The following is an 18,753-nucleotide window of genomic DNA, read 5'->3' as shown; positions in this document are numbered from 1 at the left end:
GATCATTCCACACCTTTCCTAACAAACTAAACCGTCCACTTCTTTTTGATTGAGACATGTCGCAGTCTCGCTTCCAACACATGTGGACAAACTTCTCACACATGGCTTCTTTTCAGCCTTTTGTCTCTTTCCCCTTTATGCTCCCAAATTCCTCTCCTTGGTTACCGGTTGCCATGGTTTCGGGAGCCCAGCTACTAGTGGGAAGGGTGGTAGTAGGATTAGGCAGCCATTTTGGGGACAGCTGTCCCAGGTCTGTGTGCGCTGCCCCCCGTCCTGTTCAGTCGCATAGGAGGGATGAGGGCTATCATTGTGTAAGGATTAGAGCTTCCTGTGTGTTGGGTTATTATACTGGGGAGGGGGAGGACTGAAAGAGAGAGAGAGGGAGAGAGAGAGAGAGAGAGAAAATGAAAAGAGAGTGAGTATGAAAGAGTATGGGGGGGGGGCCTCTACAGCTGCACTTTCAATCACACAAGAACTGATTATCCCTTTCACACACACACACACACACACGCAAGTGAAAAACACACGCGCACACATCTGAGAAACTTAAACATGCGAAAAGAAACTGAGGCCAAAAAAGCCAGAATAAGTAGACAGCTATAACATCCAGACAAAGGAGCTGTGAGGCAGACAGTCAGACTTACAAAGCGCTGGGACAAACCGGCAGACAAGGCTGGAGTACCCACAGACATAAAGAACATGCACCTAGAATGCCTAAACAGATACACAAACAGACTGGGGGCTGATACACTGAGACGGACAACCAACGGGATATTTTGTTCACCATCACCGTGATTTTATTTTCTGTTTTTGACATACAAAAATTATACACGTTATTATCATACCTACAAAAACAATGGTTGGGAAAAAAAACACACGAAGCCTCCCCCCCCAAAACAACTTATTTGAAAAAAACTAAACTAATTTCATGTAGGATTCAGTGCAGACAATTTCTGCAGGGCAGAAAAGTTGAACTCTCAAGTGCTTTGAGAGAGGAGAGGGAAGAGAAAGAGAGACCAGTGGAGAAGACGAAGGAGGTCGAGTGAACTAGGGACGAGGAGGGATACAGAACAACAGAACCAGAAAGAATGAGACAAGGCACAGAGGGACGAGGTCATCTATCAGGCATATTGTAGTTCATCTGGGTCCTTCGGAGGGTTGGATGTCACATTCTCCAGTTTTTACTTCAATACCAGCCTGGCACCCAGACTTCACAACAGTATAACACAGAACCATCTGTTTGGATGTCAGGCTTCAATATGTCCGTGTGCAGAGGTTTCAAATCAATAGGATAAACCGATTACAATGCTGATCTAGGTCGTGGCCGTTCGTGTCTCGGGTCGCAGCTTGTAAGGTCACTCATAACGGAAGAGACCAGGCTTGACAAAATACATTACATGGACCGGTCAGTGTAACACAATCAACATCATCATCAGTGTGGTCGCTGTTTCAATGAATGTATGAACAGCAATGTCTACAGTCAGTGCAACTCCATTGAAATATCAGTACAGCAGCAAGACGGTTTAAAAAGTACAAAGTCAGTAAAAATCATACAAATAGTAAACATAGTTGCTATGTACAAGGAAATGGCCGCTACTAACCCGGCCTGTTTTGGTAGGGAGTTCATACCATTGTTCATAAAGAGTGATATTTCAGTAGATGCACCTTCCTTTTCACTTCATCCCCATTTTAGAATTAAAATGGGAATTTGTGATTGACTAATACTAGCTGCACTCTAAAACATATATACCTGCTTTTCTACTCAATTATGATCGAACACACAGACTTCATTGTGAGCCATTACAGTAAAAGAGTATTCTGTGACATGTTGTCAGTAAGGCCTCGTCGTGTCCTTTGAGATTCCTACTGAATCACTACTTGGCTACTTTAAATTGTGCGTTCTAATATAGACAAACTAGACCAAACTGACTATTACAATTAGACATAGAAATAGAACGACTCATCCTAGAATCAATTCTAATTCAATGAAGAAAATACATTCCCATGTCAGGGCCTTTAACAAAAGGACTGACGCCATTCAGAAGCCAATCCCATGCCTTCTTAGTCAGCAGCCTCTGGGTCACCTCCTTCCTCCCTAGAACCAGCAGTGATTGGCTGATCTTCAGTGGTACCAGGTTTCACAGGCGATTTGCCCAATCGTTCCTTTCCAACCTCCTCTCCGGTGTTCCCGTTGGTTGAAACCAAAATCCGATCCTCCGTAGTGTCATTTTCATTGGTCAGGGTGGCGATGGGAGGAGTTACGGTGGGCATGTTGGTCAACACAGGGTGGGTTTTCATATGTCCCTGTTGATTAAAAACAGCAATAAAAACAACATCAACATTTTGATCCAATATCCTCAAAGACATTGCACCCCACTATCTTCTTTAGCTTAGTATGAACTTTATATTCCCACACTTTTCCAATGCATACCTTTAATCCACTGCGGCTAGCATAAGCCTTTCCACACAGGAGGCAGCTATAGGGTTTGTAGGGCGTCGAGGCCGGGATGGCTGGATGAATGGCTTCTGGTTTTTCGGGAGATCCGTCCCTCTCCTCCGTGGAGGTTATGGACTCTCTCTCTGACACGACCCCCGGAGAGGGGTCTATTGACGCTGTGCTCTCGCTCTCCCCCCCATGTGGGTCCGCATCCCGGGCACGACTTGAGGGCTCCACCGGGGTGACACAGGAGGCCTGGGGGGGCGGCTCCGGGGTTGTTTTAGGGCTGATTGGAGGGGTGAGAGTGGGCGAGGGGTTGAGGGTGGCGAGGGAGTCAAGGTTGGGGATGAGTCCACCCGGAGAGTTGGCTTGGTCCTCGACGGGCGGCCCATAGCTGTGGGTGATTCCTCTGTATATACTACCACCAGTCTCCAGACCTGGCCTGGGGACACAGAGAGCAAGAGGGATGTTTTCCTCCTCCTCCTCCTGTTCCTCCTCCTCGCCATTGACCTCCAAGACTACCTTGTGTAGCCTACTTGGGCTGAAATTAGAGAGGTTGGCTGGGGAGTTGTGAGACTCCACAAAGGCTCCAGACGGACCCTCGCCTGTCTCCAGTGGCTCCTCCAGGAGCATGGGGTCTTCTGAAAACGTGTTATGGGTCAGAGGTGGGCTAATGCTGGCCGTGGACGGCGACGGTTCCGACTCCCCTTCCGTCACTGGACTTGGGTCAGCTGCCTGGGATCGCTCCACCACCGGACTCCCCGAGTCCAAGACGCTGAGCAGCGGGCCGGGGTTAGACATGGTCATTGTTAAGGCCAGGGGATGGAGTACTTGGAGGCTGGAAGGTTTGGATAGAGACGCGGTGGTCGCTTGGCCCATGTCGGCGGCCTCTTCCTGGAGCCCATCTGTGCCTTCCTCCCCGTCTCCTCCTGGGGGTATCTGGCCCCCGAGGTGCAAGCGGATGTGGTGCTGCAGAACCAGGGCGTTGGTGAACTTGCGTGGACAGAGAGGGCAGGAGTTCTGCGTGCGCGAGTTGGGCGGACGTGCACGGTGGGTGGCTAAGTGGGCTCTCAGGCTTCCCTTGGTGGAGAAGTTGCGTCCACATAGCTTGCAGGGGAAGGGGCGCTCACCCAGGTGGGTGGCCTGGTGGAGATGCAGGGCCCTGGGGCATGAGAGAACCCTCAGGCACACGCCACACTGGTTGGGGACCAGGGAGGTATCGGTGGATCCAGAAAGAGCCTGACCCTGGCTGCCCACCCCAGAGTCTGGGTTCGGACTGAGGCCCAGGGCTGCCATCATCTCTCTGCGGTAGGCGTTAGAGCCGGTGGTGAGGTCCTGGCCTCGGGCGTCCCCGTTGGAGGAGCCATCTCCAGGGCCACGGGAGGCCGCCTGCATCCCTCCCTGGGGCTGCTTCTCCAGTTTCAGAACCAGCCGCTGCAACTTGGAGGTGTCAGATGACTGGGCGAAGGAGGTGGTGGATGAGGAGGATGAGGAGGTAGGGGGTTTGGGGTAGGGGGGGAATGGGAAGGGGAGCTGGGTGTGGGGGGAGGTGAGATGGGAGACGGAGGGGTGGGTCCCCGGGGGGTGGAGAAGGGCGAGGTGGTGGGGCGACGGTCCTCCGGGGAAGAGGATCTTGGGAAAGTGGGCCAGCTGGGGGTAGGGGTGGAGGGCGGAGTGCGGCGGCGTGTTCTCGTCAAACCGTTGCTGTTTTGCCCCTTTGAACTGGCCGGCCATGGAGGAAGAGGAGGAGGACGAAGGCAGCGCGCTCCCCCCGGCACTGGCTGAAGCGGAGGCTCGGTTCAGCTGCAGGAGGGAGTGGGCCGTGGACAACAGTGCCATGTCCATGCTGGGCGGCATCGGTACGGAGGAAGAGGATGGGCGAGAAGATCCCCCCGGGAGAAACCCGAGCGCCATCCCCTCGGTCATCCCTTTCACGCCCCCGAACGGCAGCTCCTCGTCATCGGCTCGCCGCTTCCTGCGTCTCTGGCTAGTGGCGCTGGCGGGGCCAGGGCTCGGCTGCTCCAGCGCCGGGGGGAGGAGCGAGAGCGATAGCTCCGGGTTCTGCTCGCGGTGGCGCAGGAAGTGGGCCTTGAGGTTCCCACGGGTTGTGAAGCGACTCAGGCACACGGGGCAGTGGTACGGCCTCTCGCCTGTGTGGGAGCGCAGGTGGATCTGCAGCGACGAGTCACTGCTCAGAACCTTCCCGCAGAACTTGCAGGCGTGCTGGGAGCGTCCCGCAGACGACCCAGCCGAGGAGGAGCCGGACTGCAGGAGGAGGTCCTGCGAGTGGCTGGGGGCGGGGAGCGGGGGTGCGGGGAAGCTGCCCCCGTTGCTGTGGCCGAAGGGGGAGGTGTTGGAGGACTTCTCGTGGAGGTAGCGCTGGGGGAGCCCCAGGGACAGAGGGTGCATGGAGGAGGCCGTGGCGGAGCTCAGCGAGGAGTAGTAGGAGGAGGACGTCACAGAGGTGGAGGACTGTGGCGCTCTGCTCCCGTTGCTGTGAGAAAGGCCAGGTTTAGACACAGTCGGCTGGGGAAGGCGAGATGGGAGGCAGGAGAGGAGAGTGGATGAGGAAGAGGCTGGAACCGGGGCAGCGGAGGTGTGGTGAGGTGGGGAGGGGGATCTGGTGGTGGATGTCTGAGGGTTCTCCCCGCCACTGGGCTGTGAGGTGCCTCGGGTGTAGATGGTGCCTCCCAGCCGCAGGACGTGCCTACAGATCTCCTCCGTCATCTGCATCTGGTGGATCTGCCTCTGCTGTAGCACTCGGAGCTCCTCCAGGAGAACAGCCAGGGTCGGGGGCACCTGGATCTGGCCGAGCCCCGGCGCCGGAGGGCTGGAGCCGTTCTGATGCCCGGGGCTGGCGCTCTCTCGGTGGGAAGGGAGGGAGGATGAGGAGAAGGAGGTAGTGGTGGTGGCAGAGCTGCCCATCTGTGGCGAGGTCATAGTGGAGTGGGCCTGTTGGGAAAGGGTCAGGCCGGATGTCTGAACGAGATTGAGCGGCAGGGAGTGGGCCTGGGAGGATAAAGAGGGGTGTGGGAAGTCTGGAGAGAGGGATGAGTGCGTGTTGGGCAGGGAGGTGGTGTAGGACGCGACGTGGCTGGGCCAGTGAGGGGGAGACGAGCTCTCGCTAGGAAGGGAGGGTGCATGGAGACCCCCAGGGGACTGCCGAGGGGCCAGGGGGCGCTGTCTGTCCTCCAGGGAGGTGGGGGAGGAAGAGGAAGAACCAGAGAAGGTCAACTCGGAGCCCAGAGATGTGGACGGTGACTTTGCGGACAGCTGGTCGTCTATGGACAGAGAAAGAAAGAACCAGAAGGATTAAGCCCAGGGCCTTTTCATCGCTTTATTCAACCCAACATTTCATTTCATGATCAGCGTCCCATAAGAACCGAAAGAGACAAGGTCAAAACCTTTTCCATTATTTAGTTTAAACTTTTGAGCTCCCATTTATAATTAACATTAAAACAATTACGTTTTTTTACATATTCAATTTGAAGCTTAAAACTTCAGTTGATAGTCCTTTACTCTTTTATGGTATTGTCTAGTCTTCTGTCCGCTCCACATCTCACCTGAGCAAAACTCAGCAAACACACCAAAAATGCTTGCAGACCACCTTGCTGCTATGACAACACGTTTAAAAGGACAATGGCCATTGCCAAGACAACCCATAACCCCTCTTAACCCACCCCTCACTGCAGCAGTTCACGTCTTTCATCTCCCCATTCACCCTTCCCCCCTGACGTCAGACCAGGAGTCAGAGGTCGCAACATGCTAAGGGCTCTGGGCACTGTCCAGAAGCTTCTGATTGGTCTGCCAATGCGACCTTTAGAGCTCCGGGGTCAAATTCTTTCAGAATCTTGAGCGCAGAGTGAGAAAGAGAAAAAAGAGAAGGGGGAGGGGGAGTATAGACAATGGAAAGACAAACTAACTATTCCCTCCTAGAGGGATATAGTGATGGAATGAATGACTGTACAACTCGCCTCAGCTGACACAGTCAGTCTTAGATGTCTTTGAAGAGTCATGATGTGCTAAACTAGTTCCAAAAACTAGTTTTGAAACAAGTTCCTTCCCATTTACATGTTACCTGCAGAACTTCAAATAGGTCGTTTGTATTCTCCAAAGGTGTGTATTGCAGTGCAAGTGAGGTGCATACAGTTGCATTCTTTCCCCTCTGCACTTTAAACACTGAGCCAACTAACTGTGTAGGAGTACATAGAGAGTGTGTGGGTGTGTGCGTGTGTGTGGGGGGGGGGGGGGACAAGCAGGAAAGGAAACACGGGGGAGAGAAGCAGGTACAATAGAAGCAGAGAAAATTAGAGAGAGATTCATCTTCACGAAACCCCCTCCCCCCACCTTGCCTCCCCCCACCATCCAACCTTACAGTATTGTTGCTGAATAGGAGAACTTTTGTCAAAGTAATGAAAGACCTCCAGTTGTCAGCCATGAGCAGCCTACTCGTTTTCTAGAGGACTAAACATCACAGGAAAATGGCCACAGATGTTCCCTTACAGATCAGAGAGGTTTACATGGCCAGCCCTCAAATACCTGGATTTATTCTCCCGCAGCCATTTACAGTGCTGAAGCAATCTGAGTAGCCCACTAAACTCTACTAAAGTATTGAAATGTGATTTTTTTCCCCCAAACACAATACATAATTAATTTGACCTTATGGGCTACTAGTGACTGATTATCTTCATAATAATACATTCTAATTTGAAAGTAGTCCTAATTATTTGAGGAGGACTTCACAGACATAAAGAGCATCCAACGGAGTAAACATACACTTTTAACTGCAGTTTAACAGCAATCTCTGCAAAAAAAAAAAGTTATTATCTAACCTTTCTGGTCATTACCATATTTGTAAATTCCGAGCTGTACCTTTCCTTGTAGCTTTATTCATCCACAGAACCAGGTAAGCGTATAGGGGGACAATAAGGGAATAAAAATAGACGCATGCCTAATAATAATGATAATATTGTTCTCACCGTGCAATAGTAACCGCGTGCCCCCCGGGTCCGAGTTAACGAGCTGCTGTGGTCGTTTCTGCTTCCGGCGTGACATGATTCACGAGGATACGGAAAGAAAGGGGGGCATCAGCCGATTAAATAACACTGGCCACTTTACGCACTTGTAGACTTCGCGTTTCAGAATCGGTCAAAACTCCAATTTCCGGAAAATCTTAAAGTCAGATACTCATCAAGATAACGGAATCGTACCTTGATGAAGTAAAGCAAACAGGGATTGAAATAGAAATCCGTATAAATGGACCGTGTCATATGAGGCTGCTGTGAGTTCGTGTGTGGCTGTTTTTCTAAAGTCGCCTCTCTCGCTCGCCAAACTTGCCCAATTTGCGCCAGCCCCCCACCCCCCTTGCATACACATACGCAGGCACGCATAATAACCTGCACACACACACACACCACACACACACACGCACACACAACCTCTCCTTGTTCCTCGGTGATATTTGCATTTCAATGGCGCGCAACACCGACTCCCTGGTTCTCCCTTTTCTCTCTGTTTTGCGTATTTTCTCCACGCCATCACTAAACTCTCAATTAAAGATCATCCTATGGGTGGTAAAATCCACATGAATAAATCAAAGTACCATATGACTTTTCTTGTTACACGCTGTTTCACAAAAAAAGTTAAGGAACTTTAAAAGATGGTGTATATATATTTTTTAAGTATTTGTATAATTGGGGTAATAAGGTGGTGGCAAATTAATATTTGTTCTAGCTGTTATCAGTTATTAAATAACTAATTCAGTCTATTCAAATAAAATGTTGAAAATGTATCGCAGTTTATAATCTACAAGTCTTAAAGAGACAGGATAATAATATCTCATCAATATACAGTATATGATCATTATGTGCAAATTTTTTCGCATGGGGGATCGTGGCTGTCTATCGGCTCACTGTTGCAAAATGAATGGGATCAATTAGCGCAAGGATTTACATACGGCTAATTATATAGTCTGGTTGGTGTGAGAATGTCCAGGCGCTTCCATCCATTCCGCATCAGAACATGCATGTGTTCGATTCCAAGTTTTCCCCACCCTTCTGCCAGTGTTCTGGTGCAGGCATAGCTCTATTTAAAAGGCAGAGAATAGATGGGAATCTGGACAATGGCGCACTGGACACAGTTGAGTGAGCATCTCTTCTCTCTAACTATGAACCCCCGGATGCAGTGCCGCTCCAGCACAATGCCCCTCTTTCACCCCCTGCCTATACTCCTGTACCACGTGGAGGAGGGATAAAGAGAGAGAGGGAGAGAAAGGGACCATTTTTAAGTAGGTGTTCTCACATACATGTCCCACTCAATGCATGGAGGACGAGAAAGAAAAGCACGAGGCCAGTTCATTTAAATTGACACAAAATAATTGTCTGGCCTGCATGCAAACAATGAACCCCAGGAAAAGAGAAGCAGCAAATTCTAAGAGTAAAAATATTTTTTATCTCTATCCAACATGATATTATTTACAAAAAATGTTTTACCTTTTATAACTACTACAGTAATATCTAGTGGGAAAGTATTTTCTGATCTGATATACTCTAATTTGACAATTTTTTTTGTACTGGGTGTTTTCAGATGAACCAAAATGTGATATTAAATAATGGGACCCTAACTGACCAAAAAGTAATATATGTATTTAATTTATTTAACTCAACACCCAATACATTTCCTACAACCAACATGTGTGCTTTTGCTCACATTTTGGTTCCGACACTGATGGCAAGTTAACTCCATATCAAAGACCAAGCATTATGTTAGTATGATGTTTTTGGATTGCTGCATAAATGGAAGATGTTCCAACACCCAGTTTATGAGTTTACATTGGGATATTTGGTGTATTATAACTTTGTTAGATAAAAAATATAGCTTTTTATTTGTTCACTGAAGTTCACTTTATTTAATATTTGGTTTGGAATTATATTAAAACAGTTACCTAGAAAATATGCAAAAATATAGAACAGAAAGGGTACAAAAATGTTACCAGGTCGCTATGTAAAGTATAAGATTATAATAAATATCACATCTAATTGGTTCCTTGAAATTACTAGCTAGCCAATCAGAATTTTTATTGGAGCCTGCTTCCACCGTCTCTACTGTGGCTGGCCAAGAGCTGATAGCTTTTAATTATTTAGCATCTCTCAGTTTCATAAAGGTCAGAATTTTGTCCATTTAAATTAAGTAAGTAAGCTAAACTCATTGACTGTCGTGGCCACTTCCCAATCATTCTATATTTAGCTATTCATTTCACATAGACAGTTTTTAGTGATGTTGTATGTAACAAGCCTGTATGGTAATCTAGCTAATCATGCTGCTAACTGCATGCTAATAATGGCGCTGGTAGGTGGCATGCTCTCTCAACATGTCTTGTCTGGCACACTGTGAGTGAGCTATGCTCACTAAATGCTTTATTTTCTTGACAGCATGTCTTTGTGTGACGACACACTACTCTGCAACTACCCTAAGTGTAGGTCCAAGCTGTGCGGGTTCGCATGGGTAACGGCCTGCTCGCATGCTTTCTGTGACCAGCACGGATCAGGAGAGTTCAGCCGTTCCCCTGCCATTTGCCCGGCCTGTTCGTCTGCCCTGTCTGGAAAGATGGACATTGTGCGCACCGAGTTGTCGCCGTCTGAGGAGTACAAGGCCATGGTGCTCGCGGGTCTGAGGCCCGAAACGGTGCTGGACATAAGTGCCCGGGCACTGGCCTTCTGGACCTACCAGGTATGGTTGTATTACCTAATATAGACGTTTAAAATAATCTCATCAGTCTTTTTCTAGGTAGAACACCATAAGTGTGAGTGTGTGTGTGTGCTGCAGGTGCACCAGGAGCGTATGTTCCAGGAGTACAGTCTGTCTCGTGCAGAGAGTCAGGTGAAACAAATGGAGAAGGTGCTCACCCAGCAGAACCAGAACAGAGAGCTGGAGCTCAACGCCATGAGAGGGGAGGTTGCCTCACTTAAGAAGGTATCAGAGTTATCTCGCGTCAGGTTGTGTTTGCGGCAGGCTGGTTGCAGGGTTCTGTCCTAACCAAACAGCAACACACCACTTCTAGTGTTACTCTGTTCAAGCAAAAGGCCTTGGAAACATATGGCTGGTTTTCATGGTACACAGATTAAGCTTAGTCCTGGACTAAATAACAGTTAGCCAACTTATTTTTTTGGTAGACTTGATGCAAATGTTTTGACAGACATCTCCTTGTCCTGACAACATTTACATGAGTATCAAAATGCAGGGACGGGGTAAGCCTGAATAAAACTCTAAAGCGGGTCTAAAAATCCCCTGTTGAAGAAACTGTTGTTGGAACAACGTGTTTTCTTCTCACGTTTTCCCGCTAGGTTTTATCCGGGTCCCGGTCTTTTATTGAACGTTCCGCGTTCAAGCGACAGGTCGCTGGCAGCTATCAGTGCTTGCCTTAAACCCGATCACTTCAACCTGCCCTTGTGTGCTTGGCCTGGTCCTGCCCCTCCGTTTCCCTGGCCTCCCTCTCATGCATCGTCTTTCCTCCAGGTGATGGACGAGTACAAGAGGAAATACAGCGAGGTGTCGGAGCGTCTGATGGAGAGGAACAGGCAGTACCAGAAACTGCAGGGCCTCTATGACTCCCTCAGGCTGCGTAACATGGTGGTGGGGGACAGAGAGGCGCCCCGTCAGGCCGCACCGCCCGAATTCACCACAGGTCAGACGGGGGAGGGGACGTGAATCCCCGATTAGACCGTCTTGGAGGTCTGTCTGTATGTCAACAAATGCATCCATGTCATCTGGGAAGTTGGCATGGAGTTTGAATTCAGTCTTATGTATCAACATGCAGGACCCGCCACCCCCCGCTAAAAACGAGGGGTTGGAGGTTGTCAGGGAGGTTCGGTTAAAATGCTTTCCTGAAGCTTCTGCTCGTGCATGGATCATGTTCAACAATTTTAATGGGGTTACGTGGCTCCAACTCAATGTTTAAAGCATGCAGACATGGTCAAGAGGTTTAGTTGCTGTTCAGCCATACGTTATAATGTGGAAGACTTGTGATCGAAGTGACTTTGACCGTGGGGTGATTGTTGGTGCCAGACATGGTGTTTCCGGCATCCCAGAAACAGTTGACCTCCTGGGTTTGTCACACTATAGAGAATAGTGCAAGACACAACCAACAGCCAGTGAGTGGCTGTTCTGTGGGCACAAACACCTCATTAATTAGGTCACTCTTTGCCACAGCAATGAGCAGAAAGGCATCTCTGAACCCAAAGGCACAATAGTTGTGTGATGTTAAGATTACCGCTTCTAATGAGTTAAACAACAGAAAATAATCACAGGGATTCATCTGTTTCCCAGGGGTGATCAGACAGCCTTCTCCCAGAGGGAGTCCTTCTTTCCTGGCCACAGGCCCTGATGGGGACAGCCGCCTCTTTTCTTCTCTGGAGCCAGACACTGGAGGAAAGACCTTCTTCCAGTTTAGCTCACCTGCCAGGGACAAGGGCCGCACCTTATTCAAGAAATACTGAGACCATAGAATAACAACAAATAGAATCATTCCGGTTCTATTCATTATTAACTTTGATAGGCTGGTCAGTTAGGAACAAGCTATAGTGAAAATTACAGCCTGCTGTAAATCCATAGGAGAAAATGTTGGTTAGAAACCTGGCTGTTTTAGAACATCTTTACCATAGATTTACGTGTTAGTCTGTATTGGGGATCTTTTCATATTCATGTTGTAGTTCAGTAGTTGGACATTTGTTGAGTGAAGTTGAAAGTGTCTTGGATGCAATCTCTTGAACTTAATAAAACACAGTACAGCTTTGTAAGTTAGATCAGTGAGATCATTCTGCAAAATAAGATGATCTTTTTCAATATTGAAAGACCAGAAGTAGTGGTTAATGAATGAGATGAATGAAATAGGATTCATTATACAAGTTGATGACACAGTTGATGAAGCATATATGTCAAAAGTGGTCCACGTCAGAGAAACAGATGATTTGGGGGAATGGGAATGTCGGTTTTAATGTCTTGAGCCCATAAGTCTGACACCATTGTCATTGCAATTCATTATTACATTGTAGGCAGTCATTTAAGAAGTTCCCCAGCCCCCCCTCACATAAACAAAATACAAAAAAAAAAAAAGTTTTATAAATATGTACAAACAGTGTATTCCTAAATACTATTTAACATAACAAAGATCTAGTATTTACAAAACTCACACAAAAACTAAAACAGGCACACAGAATGTCCATGCTCCTTCTTGGCTCCCCCTGTTTTGCCTCGCGTCCTCATTCACTCTGCGGCTTGTAGCTGACGGAGGCTGCCGTCTGGGCCTGGACGTTCTGCCTCCTGCCGTTGACGATGAGGAGTAGAGGGGTGTCCACTCGTATGCTGCGGAAGTTAAACGTCTGCAGGAACCCCCGCGACGAGAACAAAGAGAAGGACGTAGGACGTAATAACGAAGTTATAATAAGTGGATAAAAAAAAAAAAAAGGCTTAGTGGGATTTATATTGTCTTTGGAAATGTGTGTACCCACAAAATAAAAGGGCCTTATGAACTGAAATGCGGTTCACTGTAACAACAGTCATTCAACACCACTACAGGGGACACTTGTCTCCAGAGCCACCCTAAGGTATGTGAATTGTCTGCATGTGTTACGGTGTCATTCAGAACGGTCGGGTAGTCCATGCAAGCTGTCGGGAGAGACTGACCTGCTGGTTGTGCTCCACACTGTGACGTTTGACCCGGGGCTCCGGGACGACCACGGAGTCCCCGATGAGGACCCCCCCAACTGTCGGCCGTGTTGTAGACCATGACCACGCAGCACGTCTCCTCGCTGTCCACCATGCCAAACGTACTGGGAGACAGAGAGACGGACACGCCATTACAACACAGGACGTCAGTCTTATAACCCTCCGTTAAAGTGTCGTAACCCTTCATTGAAGTCACCTAACCCTCCATTACAAACGCCTTTTCTGAGTTCAAACGCAGGGTGACACGGATTAACTTGATTACCCGGATCGAAAACGACACGCAGAGACCCGTGTTTGTTAAAGGCACAAAGGCCCCGCGTGAGAAGGGAGGCTACCAGCGGGGTGAACTCACAAGGCCATGCGTCCCTCTGAGGCCAGGCTGAACACCACCTTGCCCAGGGCGGCCACCCCGCCGTTGTGGCCGTGGGTCAGGGCGGACAGCGTGCGCGGCTCCAGGCTCCCAACACGGCCGGAGGGGGAGCGAAACTGTGGGCAGGAGCACGGCCCCAGGGCCGTCGTACTGAGGCTGGACAGCATGGACCTCAGGCGCCGCGCTTTCACCTTGCCCTGGGAGAGTGGAAAACAGGAGTCGGCATTGGACAACAGCATGTCACACTGCCGCCATCTAGTGGCGGCCAAGACGTATAGCAGATTAACTTTGAGTGGTCACAATGTACCCTCACTTGCCTGGTAGTCAGGCGGAAAACATACTCACTCACTCACCCCCCCCCCCCGCCAATGACACGGGAACTGGACTTCGAAACTACAGAAAGACCTAGGTGTTCGCTATTGAGCTTGATCCAAATAATACAGGAGTTTTCACCTTGTTTTCTGTGAGCGCCGTCAGTTTTTCCAGGTACTCCAGCAGCTGCCTCTCCCTCTCCGGAGGCCCATCCCAGGTGGGATCCAGGGCTGCAGCCCGGCTGTACCCGGCCAGGGCCGAGCCGAACATCTCCTCATACTGGAACAACTGCAGGGGGGGGACACAGGCGTGGCCCGGGGGAATCCGCTTTACCTCAATTCGTGTTCGGGCATTTCCTTTAATCTACGACGTGCACTGTCGGTGTTAATTTAAGAAGAGCAGCCGAAAATAAACAGTGAGTTTACCGTGGCTCTGTTAAAGTGCAGATCGGGGTTGGATGTTGCTGTTCGGTCCACTTTCTCCTAAGAGAACGAAGAGGGGAGGAATTATGGTTCTGCTGAACAGAGGTCTTTGATATTTAAGCTATATGTGTGCATGGATGTACTTACAGCCTGAGCGTAGGCACTCAGAGCCTGCTGAGACATCTGTGGATTCTGGCCGCATGTGAAGAACAGGGAGATGTAGGCATTCCCTAGGATGTCTGTTAAAATATACCTAGAAATCATTAACTCATATTCAGAACTACAAAACCTTATCGTGCAAAAATGTAGACACTGTTTAGTCACATCCTTTATCGTGAAAAGATAATGAACAGCCACATCCTTCTCCGTGATGTAGACGCGCCACTACCGCCGTCTGTGACTGTGGTACAGTTGTGCTCAAAGGTTTGCATACCCTTGGAGAATTGGTAATGTATGTACCATTTGTAAAGAAAACCTGATTGAGCAGGCAAAACATTTGTCTTATTCCATATTCAACTGTAGGTTATAACAGAATGGCGCAATCATAAAACAAAAAATTAACTGACCCCTGTTCAAAAGTCTGCACACCCTTGGTTCTTAATAGTGTGTATTGCCCCCTTTAGCATCAATGACATCATGCAGTCTTTTGTAATAGTTGTCCATTCGTCTTGGCAAAATGCCTCCAGGTCATTCAAAATATTTGGCCGTTTTGCATGAACTGCACGTTTGAGGTCTTCCCAGACTGGCTCGATGATATTAAGGTATGAAGACTGTGATGGCCACTCCAGAACCTTCACATTTTTCTGCTGTAACCACTAGAGGGTCAACTTGCCCTTGTGCTTGGGATCATTGTTGTGCTGGAAGGTCCAAGAGCGTCCCATGGCAGCTTTCGTGCAGAAGAATGCAAATTGTCTGCCAGTATTTTCTGATAATATGCTGCATTCACCTTGCCATACATTTTCACTAGATTCCCCATGCCCTTAGAGCTCACCCCCCCCCCCAAACATCAGTGAGCCACCACCATGCTTCACAGTTGGGATGGTATTCTCTTCACTATAGGCCTTGTTGACCCCTCTCCAAACATAGCGCTTATCGTTATTTTGGTCTCGTCACTCCAAATTACAGTGTGCCAGAAGCTGTGTGGCGTCAAGGTGTTGTTGGGCATATTGCAATCTGGCTTTTCGTGGCATTGGCGGAATAAAGGCTTCTTTCTGGCAACACGACCATTCAGCTCATTTTTGTTCAAGTATTGTCATATTGTGCCATATTGTAAAACCACCACAGCCTGTATTTCTCCTGAGGTTACCTGTGGGGTTTTCTTTGTATCCCGAACAATTCTTCTGGCAGTTTTGGCTGAAATGTTTCATGGTCTACCTGACCTTGGCTTGGTATCAAGAGATCCCTGAATTTTCCATTTCTTAATAAGTGATTGAACATTGACTGGCATTTGCAAGGCTTTGGGTATATTTTTTATTCCTTTTCCAATTTTATAAAGTTCCATTACCTTGTTACGCAGGTCTTTTTTTTGACAGTTATTTTCTGCTCCCTATGGCTCAGTATCCATCAAGCTCAGTGCATCTACGTGAGAGCTAACAAACTCATTGACTATTTACACACAGACACAAATTGCTATTAAAAAAGCCACAGGTGTGGAAAATGTACCTTTAATTGCCATTTTCACCAGTGTGTGTCACCTTTGTTTGTCTGTAACAAGGCCGAACATTCAAGAGTATGTAAACCTTTGATCAGGGCCATTTGGGTGATTTATGTTATCCTTATGATTTAAAAAGGAGCCAAACAACTGTGATAAAAAATGGCTTCATATGATCACTATTCTTGAATAAAAAACAGTTTTAAAAAAAATCTGTCATATTTTCAAAATCAATGCCAAAATTTCACAGTTCCTGCCAGGGTATGCAAACTTATGAGCACAATGGTATGCTCCACTAGATAGGAGTGTGTTACACCCCCCCCCCCCCCCACACACACACACACACACACACGCGCACACACACCATCCATTGTACTCACACCAGGAGGTTCCGTCGGTGACGTCCAGCTGTACAGCCTGCCTGGCCATGTCCACACTCTCCAGGACCCTTTTCCCCTGCTCGTCACTGACCCCTCCAGGAAGCTGTCTCAGTACCATGGAAAGACTTCTCAGGGACACCTTGTTCTTACTCTGGGAGAGAGGGAGGAAACAAATGGGATCAGGTAAACACAGGAAAGAAGGAAGCTCCTCTTAACAAGAGGGTAAAAGACAGTAAAGAAAAATATAAAAGAAGGGTCAGAAAACAGTAGACGGCCTCAAAATTAGAAGGGACTGCTTCCACATTCTTTATTCTTCCCTGAAGTTGGTCTTTACATGTTGAGCTCAATGCAATATCCGATCCACAGACATCTCTCTGTAGCTAACCTCCTGCCATGCAAATAAAACACGTTATTAATGTATTCTCACCTGCTGCAGGGCTCCTGTGAAACAGGTCTTGGCGGTGACCAGGTCTCCTTTCTTCCAGTACTGTTCCCCCAGGGTGTTCCAGCCCTCCACCAGCCCGGGCTTCAGCTTCACAGCCCGGGACAGGCACTCCTCGGCGGTGCTGCTGAACTCCGGAGCCACCCCCAGGCAGCGGCCCCTCAGAAGCAGGAACTCAGCATTGTGCTTGTACAGCTCTACAGAAAACCAAGAGGGGATTTTCTAAATTAAAATTTCAATTTAATTATTTTTGCGTTCTTAAAAATTGCCATATGTATATTTACTGTACTACTAGCATAAATAAAAGCATACATGATCAGAACACATCTACACTTAATGTTTTCAGTTAATGTTTCAAATATTTATTTCAACAAAAATACTCAAGAGTGCCTGAGATATTGCCCATTGAAACTTTCGACATTCCATCAATCAGTTTGCATTGACGTATAGTCTCCTCATACTTGCTTTAGACACTTGCAATGCTACCCCCCAAAACTAACCCGGACTAACATTCAGTAAGGGAAGAGAAGAGACAAGTCATGTAATTGTTTAAATTCAGTCTTGTAAACGTTAAAGGCAGGATTCTACACAATGACCCTTTAAGGACATAATATGCCAAACGGATGAAAAGCTCAACTCTATTAGTATGGCGTTAGAACACTGTCCTCTGGCTCACCCGCTACTGCATGAGACAACAGCGCATATATGACCATGGAAAAAAATTGTTATGGCCAAATGAGGCTGAACGCTAGAAATGTAGTCTTAGTTATGTAGATTAAGGCATTAAGAGGTCCCTCTCTCTAATCAAGCAAGCTGCGTGAACACAGAATAATGTGTTAAAAGTTGTAATTAAATGATAAATTGACACGGAACTGCTTTGGAAAATGTCAGTATATTCCTTTAACATGTAGCTATAGTTACGCAATCTAAACACTGTCCATTTTGTTCCATTATCACCTTCTTTCTCCTCCAGCTTCTTTAGCGTCTTCTCCATCTCCTGTGCTACATCCCTCTGCTTTCTTCCAGCATCCTCCACACCGTGAGTCTCAAAATAATTATCCCGAAAGCGATACAACTCATCCACCTGTTCCTGACCAAGGAAGAAAGGGTGTAATGTATATTGATGGCAAAAAGATAAACTATTTTCTTGCATTAACTGAGAGGAAGATGTCTGCTGATACAAACACTGCATTTAAAAAATATGTTGATGATTAGGAATGCAGTGTAAATTAACTTGATGAGGATTGGGCCGTGGCATGAGTGGACGCATGCACATAAACTGGCAGCGAGGAATGATACAGCAGGTTAACTAGATTGCTGCATCATGGCTAGACGTCTCAGGCGCTAACTGGCTAGCCAAGATGAGGAGATTGTAAGAACGATGTACACCACTCAAAGCTAGCTAAAGAGCTAGGTGCCTTAACATTTTGCGAGAACTGGTGACTGGACAGATTTTGCAACGAAGAACTCGGTGGAAAATTTTGAAATAAAACCGACCACGAGCAGAATTTGATAGATTAATATGTATGACAGCTGATGTCAGTTGTTATAGTAACGAGCCAGGAGTTAGCTTGTTACCAACAAAGGAAAGATGGGATTTTAGTTACTGCTTCGCCTAAAGAAACAGTCATTAAAATTGTCCATTTAAGGAAACTCAAGACAATACTTTGCATGCCGAAATAATATCATTATCTTCCGCAATACCTTTAAAATGTCTAAATCATCTTTGTCATTCGCAGGATCACCATCCTTCTCCGCTTCCGCCATGTTTCCCAGTGGTTATTAGAAGAAGAATTCGCGAACATTGTCTGAAGAGTCAATTGAAAGTACGGCACCTTCTGGCCTGGAGTGGTGTGCTGAAGAATATTTACATATTTATTGCTTATTTATTTGCGCTCTTATTTGCTAATAGTGAAACTATAGAAACATGTTTTACCTCAGATTAATAAATAACTACCCGATTAACTAAAAATGAGGTTTGGAGTTTTATTGAATAGACTTATCTCGACTTAGCCAG

The 18,753-nt window shown here is 47.4% G+C and overlaps 3 protein-coding genes across 8 annotated transcripts; 1 reads left to right on the top strand and 2 right to left on the bottom strand.

Annotated features, from left to right (window-relative positions):
* Window positions 1–787: 787 nt before the first annotated feature.
* Window positions 788–7,973, bottom strand: si:ch211-212k18.5 (sal-like protein 3). Its single transcript, XM_020043170.2, has 3 exons — window positions 7,417–7,973; window positions 2,432–5,718; window positions 788–2,304 (listed from the first exon to the last, which is right to left on the bottom strand). Exons 1-3 carry the CDS (start codon window positions 7,490–7,492, stop codon window positions 2,062–2,064), a joined length of 3,606 nt encoding a protein of 1,201 aa, XP_019898729.1. The 5' UTR covers window positions 7,493–7,973; the 3' UTR covers window positions 788–2,061.
* A 1,493-nt stretch (window positions 7,974–9,466) lies between these two features.
* Window positions 9,467–12,304, top strand: LOC105028168 (E3 ubiquitin-protein ligase CCNB1IP1). Of its 6 annotated transcripts, none has more exons than XM_020043514.3 (5): window positions 9,467–9,599; window positions 9,868–10,165; window positions 10,262–10,408; window positions 10,952–11,120; window positions 11,762–12,304. In XM_020043514.3, exons 2-5 carry the CDS (start codon window positions 9,869–9,871, stop codon window positions 11,929–11,931), a joined length of 783 nt encoding a protein of 260 aa, XP_019899073.1. In that variant the 5' UTR covers window positions 9,467–9,599; window position 9,868; the 3' UTR covers window positions 11,932–12,304. The 6 variants fall into 6 exon arrangements, with proteins under 6 accessions (XP_019899073.1, XP_010899001.1, XP_019899075.1 ...); XM_010900699.4 differs by having other exon boundaries at window positions 9,468–9,625; XM_020043516.3 differs by having other exon boundaries at window positions 9,472–9,625; window positions 9,916–10,165.
* Window positions 12,305–12,401: 97 nt separating this feature from the next.
* On the bottom strand, window positions 12,402–18,753 carry ttc5 (tetratricopeptide repeat domain 5). The gene is given in 11 exon segments (XM_010900697.4): window positions 12,402–12,813; window positions 13,118–13,192; window positions 13,194–13,263; window positions 13,512–13,726; window positions 13,983–14,129; window positions 14,267–14,323; window positions 14,411–14,502; window positions 16,295–16,445; window positions 16,722–16,933; window positions 17,694–17,826; window positions 18,441–18,753. Coding segments are annotated over 11 exon segments (1,335 nt in total). The 5' UTR covers window positions 18,504–18,753; the 3' UTR covers window positions 12,402–12,693.

The sequence above is a fragment of the Esox lucius genome, chromosome 24, assembly GCF_011004845.1.
Source record: "Esox lucius isolate fEsoLuc1 chromosome 24, fEsoLuc1.pri, whole genome shotgun sequence".
Lineage (NCBI taxonomy): Eukaryota > Metazoa > Chordata > Actinopteri > Esociformes > Esocidae > Esox > Esox lucius.
This window is presented reverse-complemented; position numbering and strand designations above follow the sequence as displayed.

Bases quoted from the DNA above. Each gene is read 5' to 3' on its own strand.
- LOC105028168 (XM_010900698.4), top strand. From the start codon at position 9,848: ATGCTTTATTTTCTTGACAGCATGTCTTTGTGTGACGACACACTACTC. The intron at 10,409-10,951 runs GTATCAGAGTTA...TCTTTCCTCCAG, and splicing joins AGGTTGCCTCACTTAAGAAG to GTGATGGACGAGTACAAGAG. The intron at 11,121-11,761 runs GTCAGACGGGGG...TCTGTTTCCCAG, and splicing joins ACCGCCCGAATTCACCACAG to GGGTGATCAGACAGCCTTCT.
- si:ch211-212k18.5 (XM_020043170.2), bottom strand. From the start codon at position 7,492: ATGTCACGCCGGAAGCAGAAACGACCACAGCAGCTCGTTAACTCGGAC. The intron at 5,719-7,416 runs GTGAGAACAATA...CTCTGTCCATAG, and splicing joins CACGCGGTTACTATTGCACG to ACGACCAGCTGTCCGCAAAG. The intron at 2,305-2,431 runs GTATGCATTGGA...TTTAATCAACAG, and splicing joins CTAGCCGCAGTGGATTAAAG to GGACATATGAAAACCCACCC.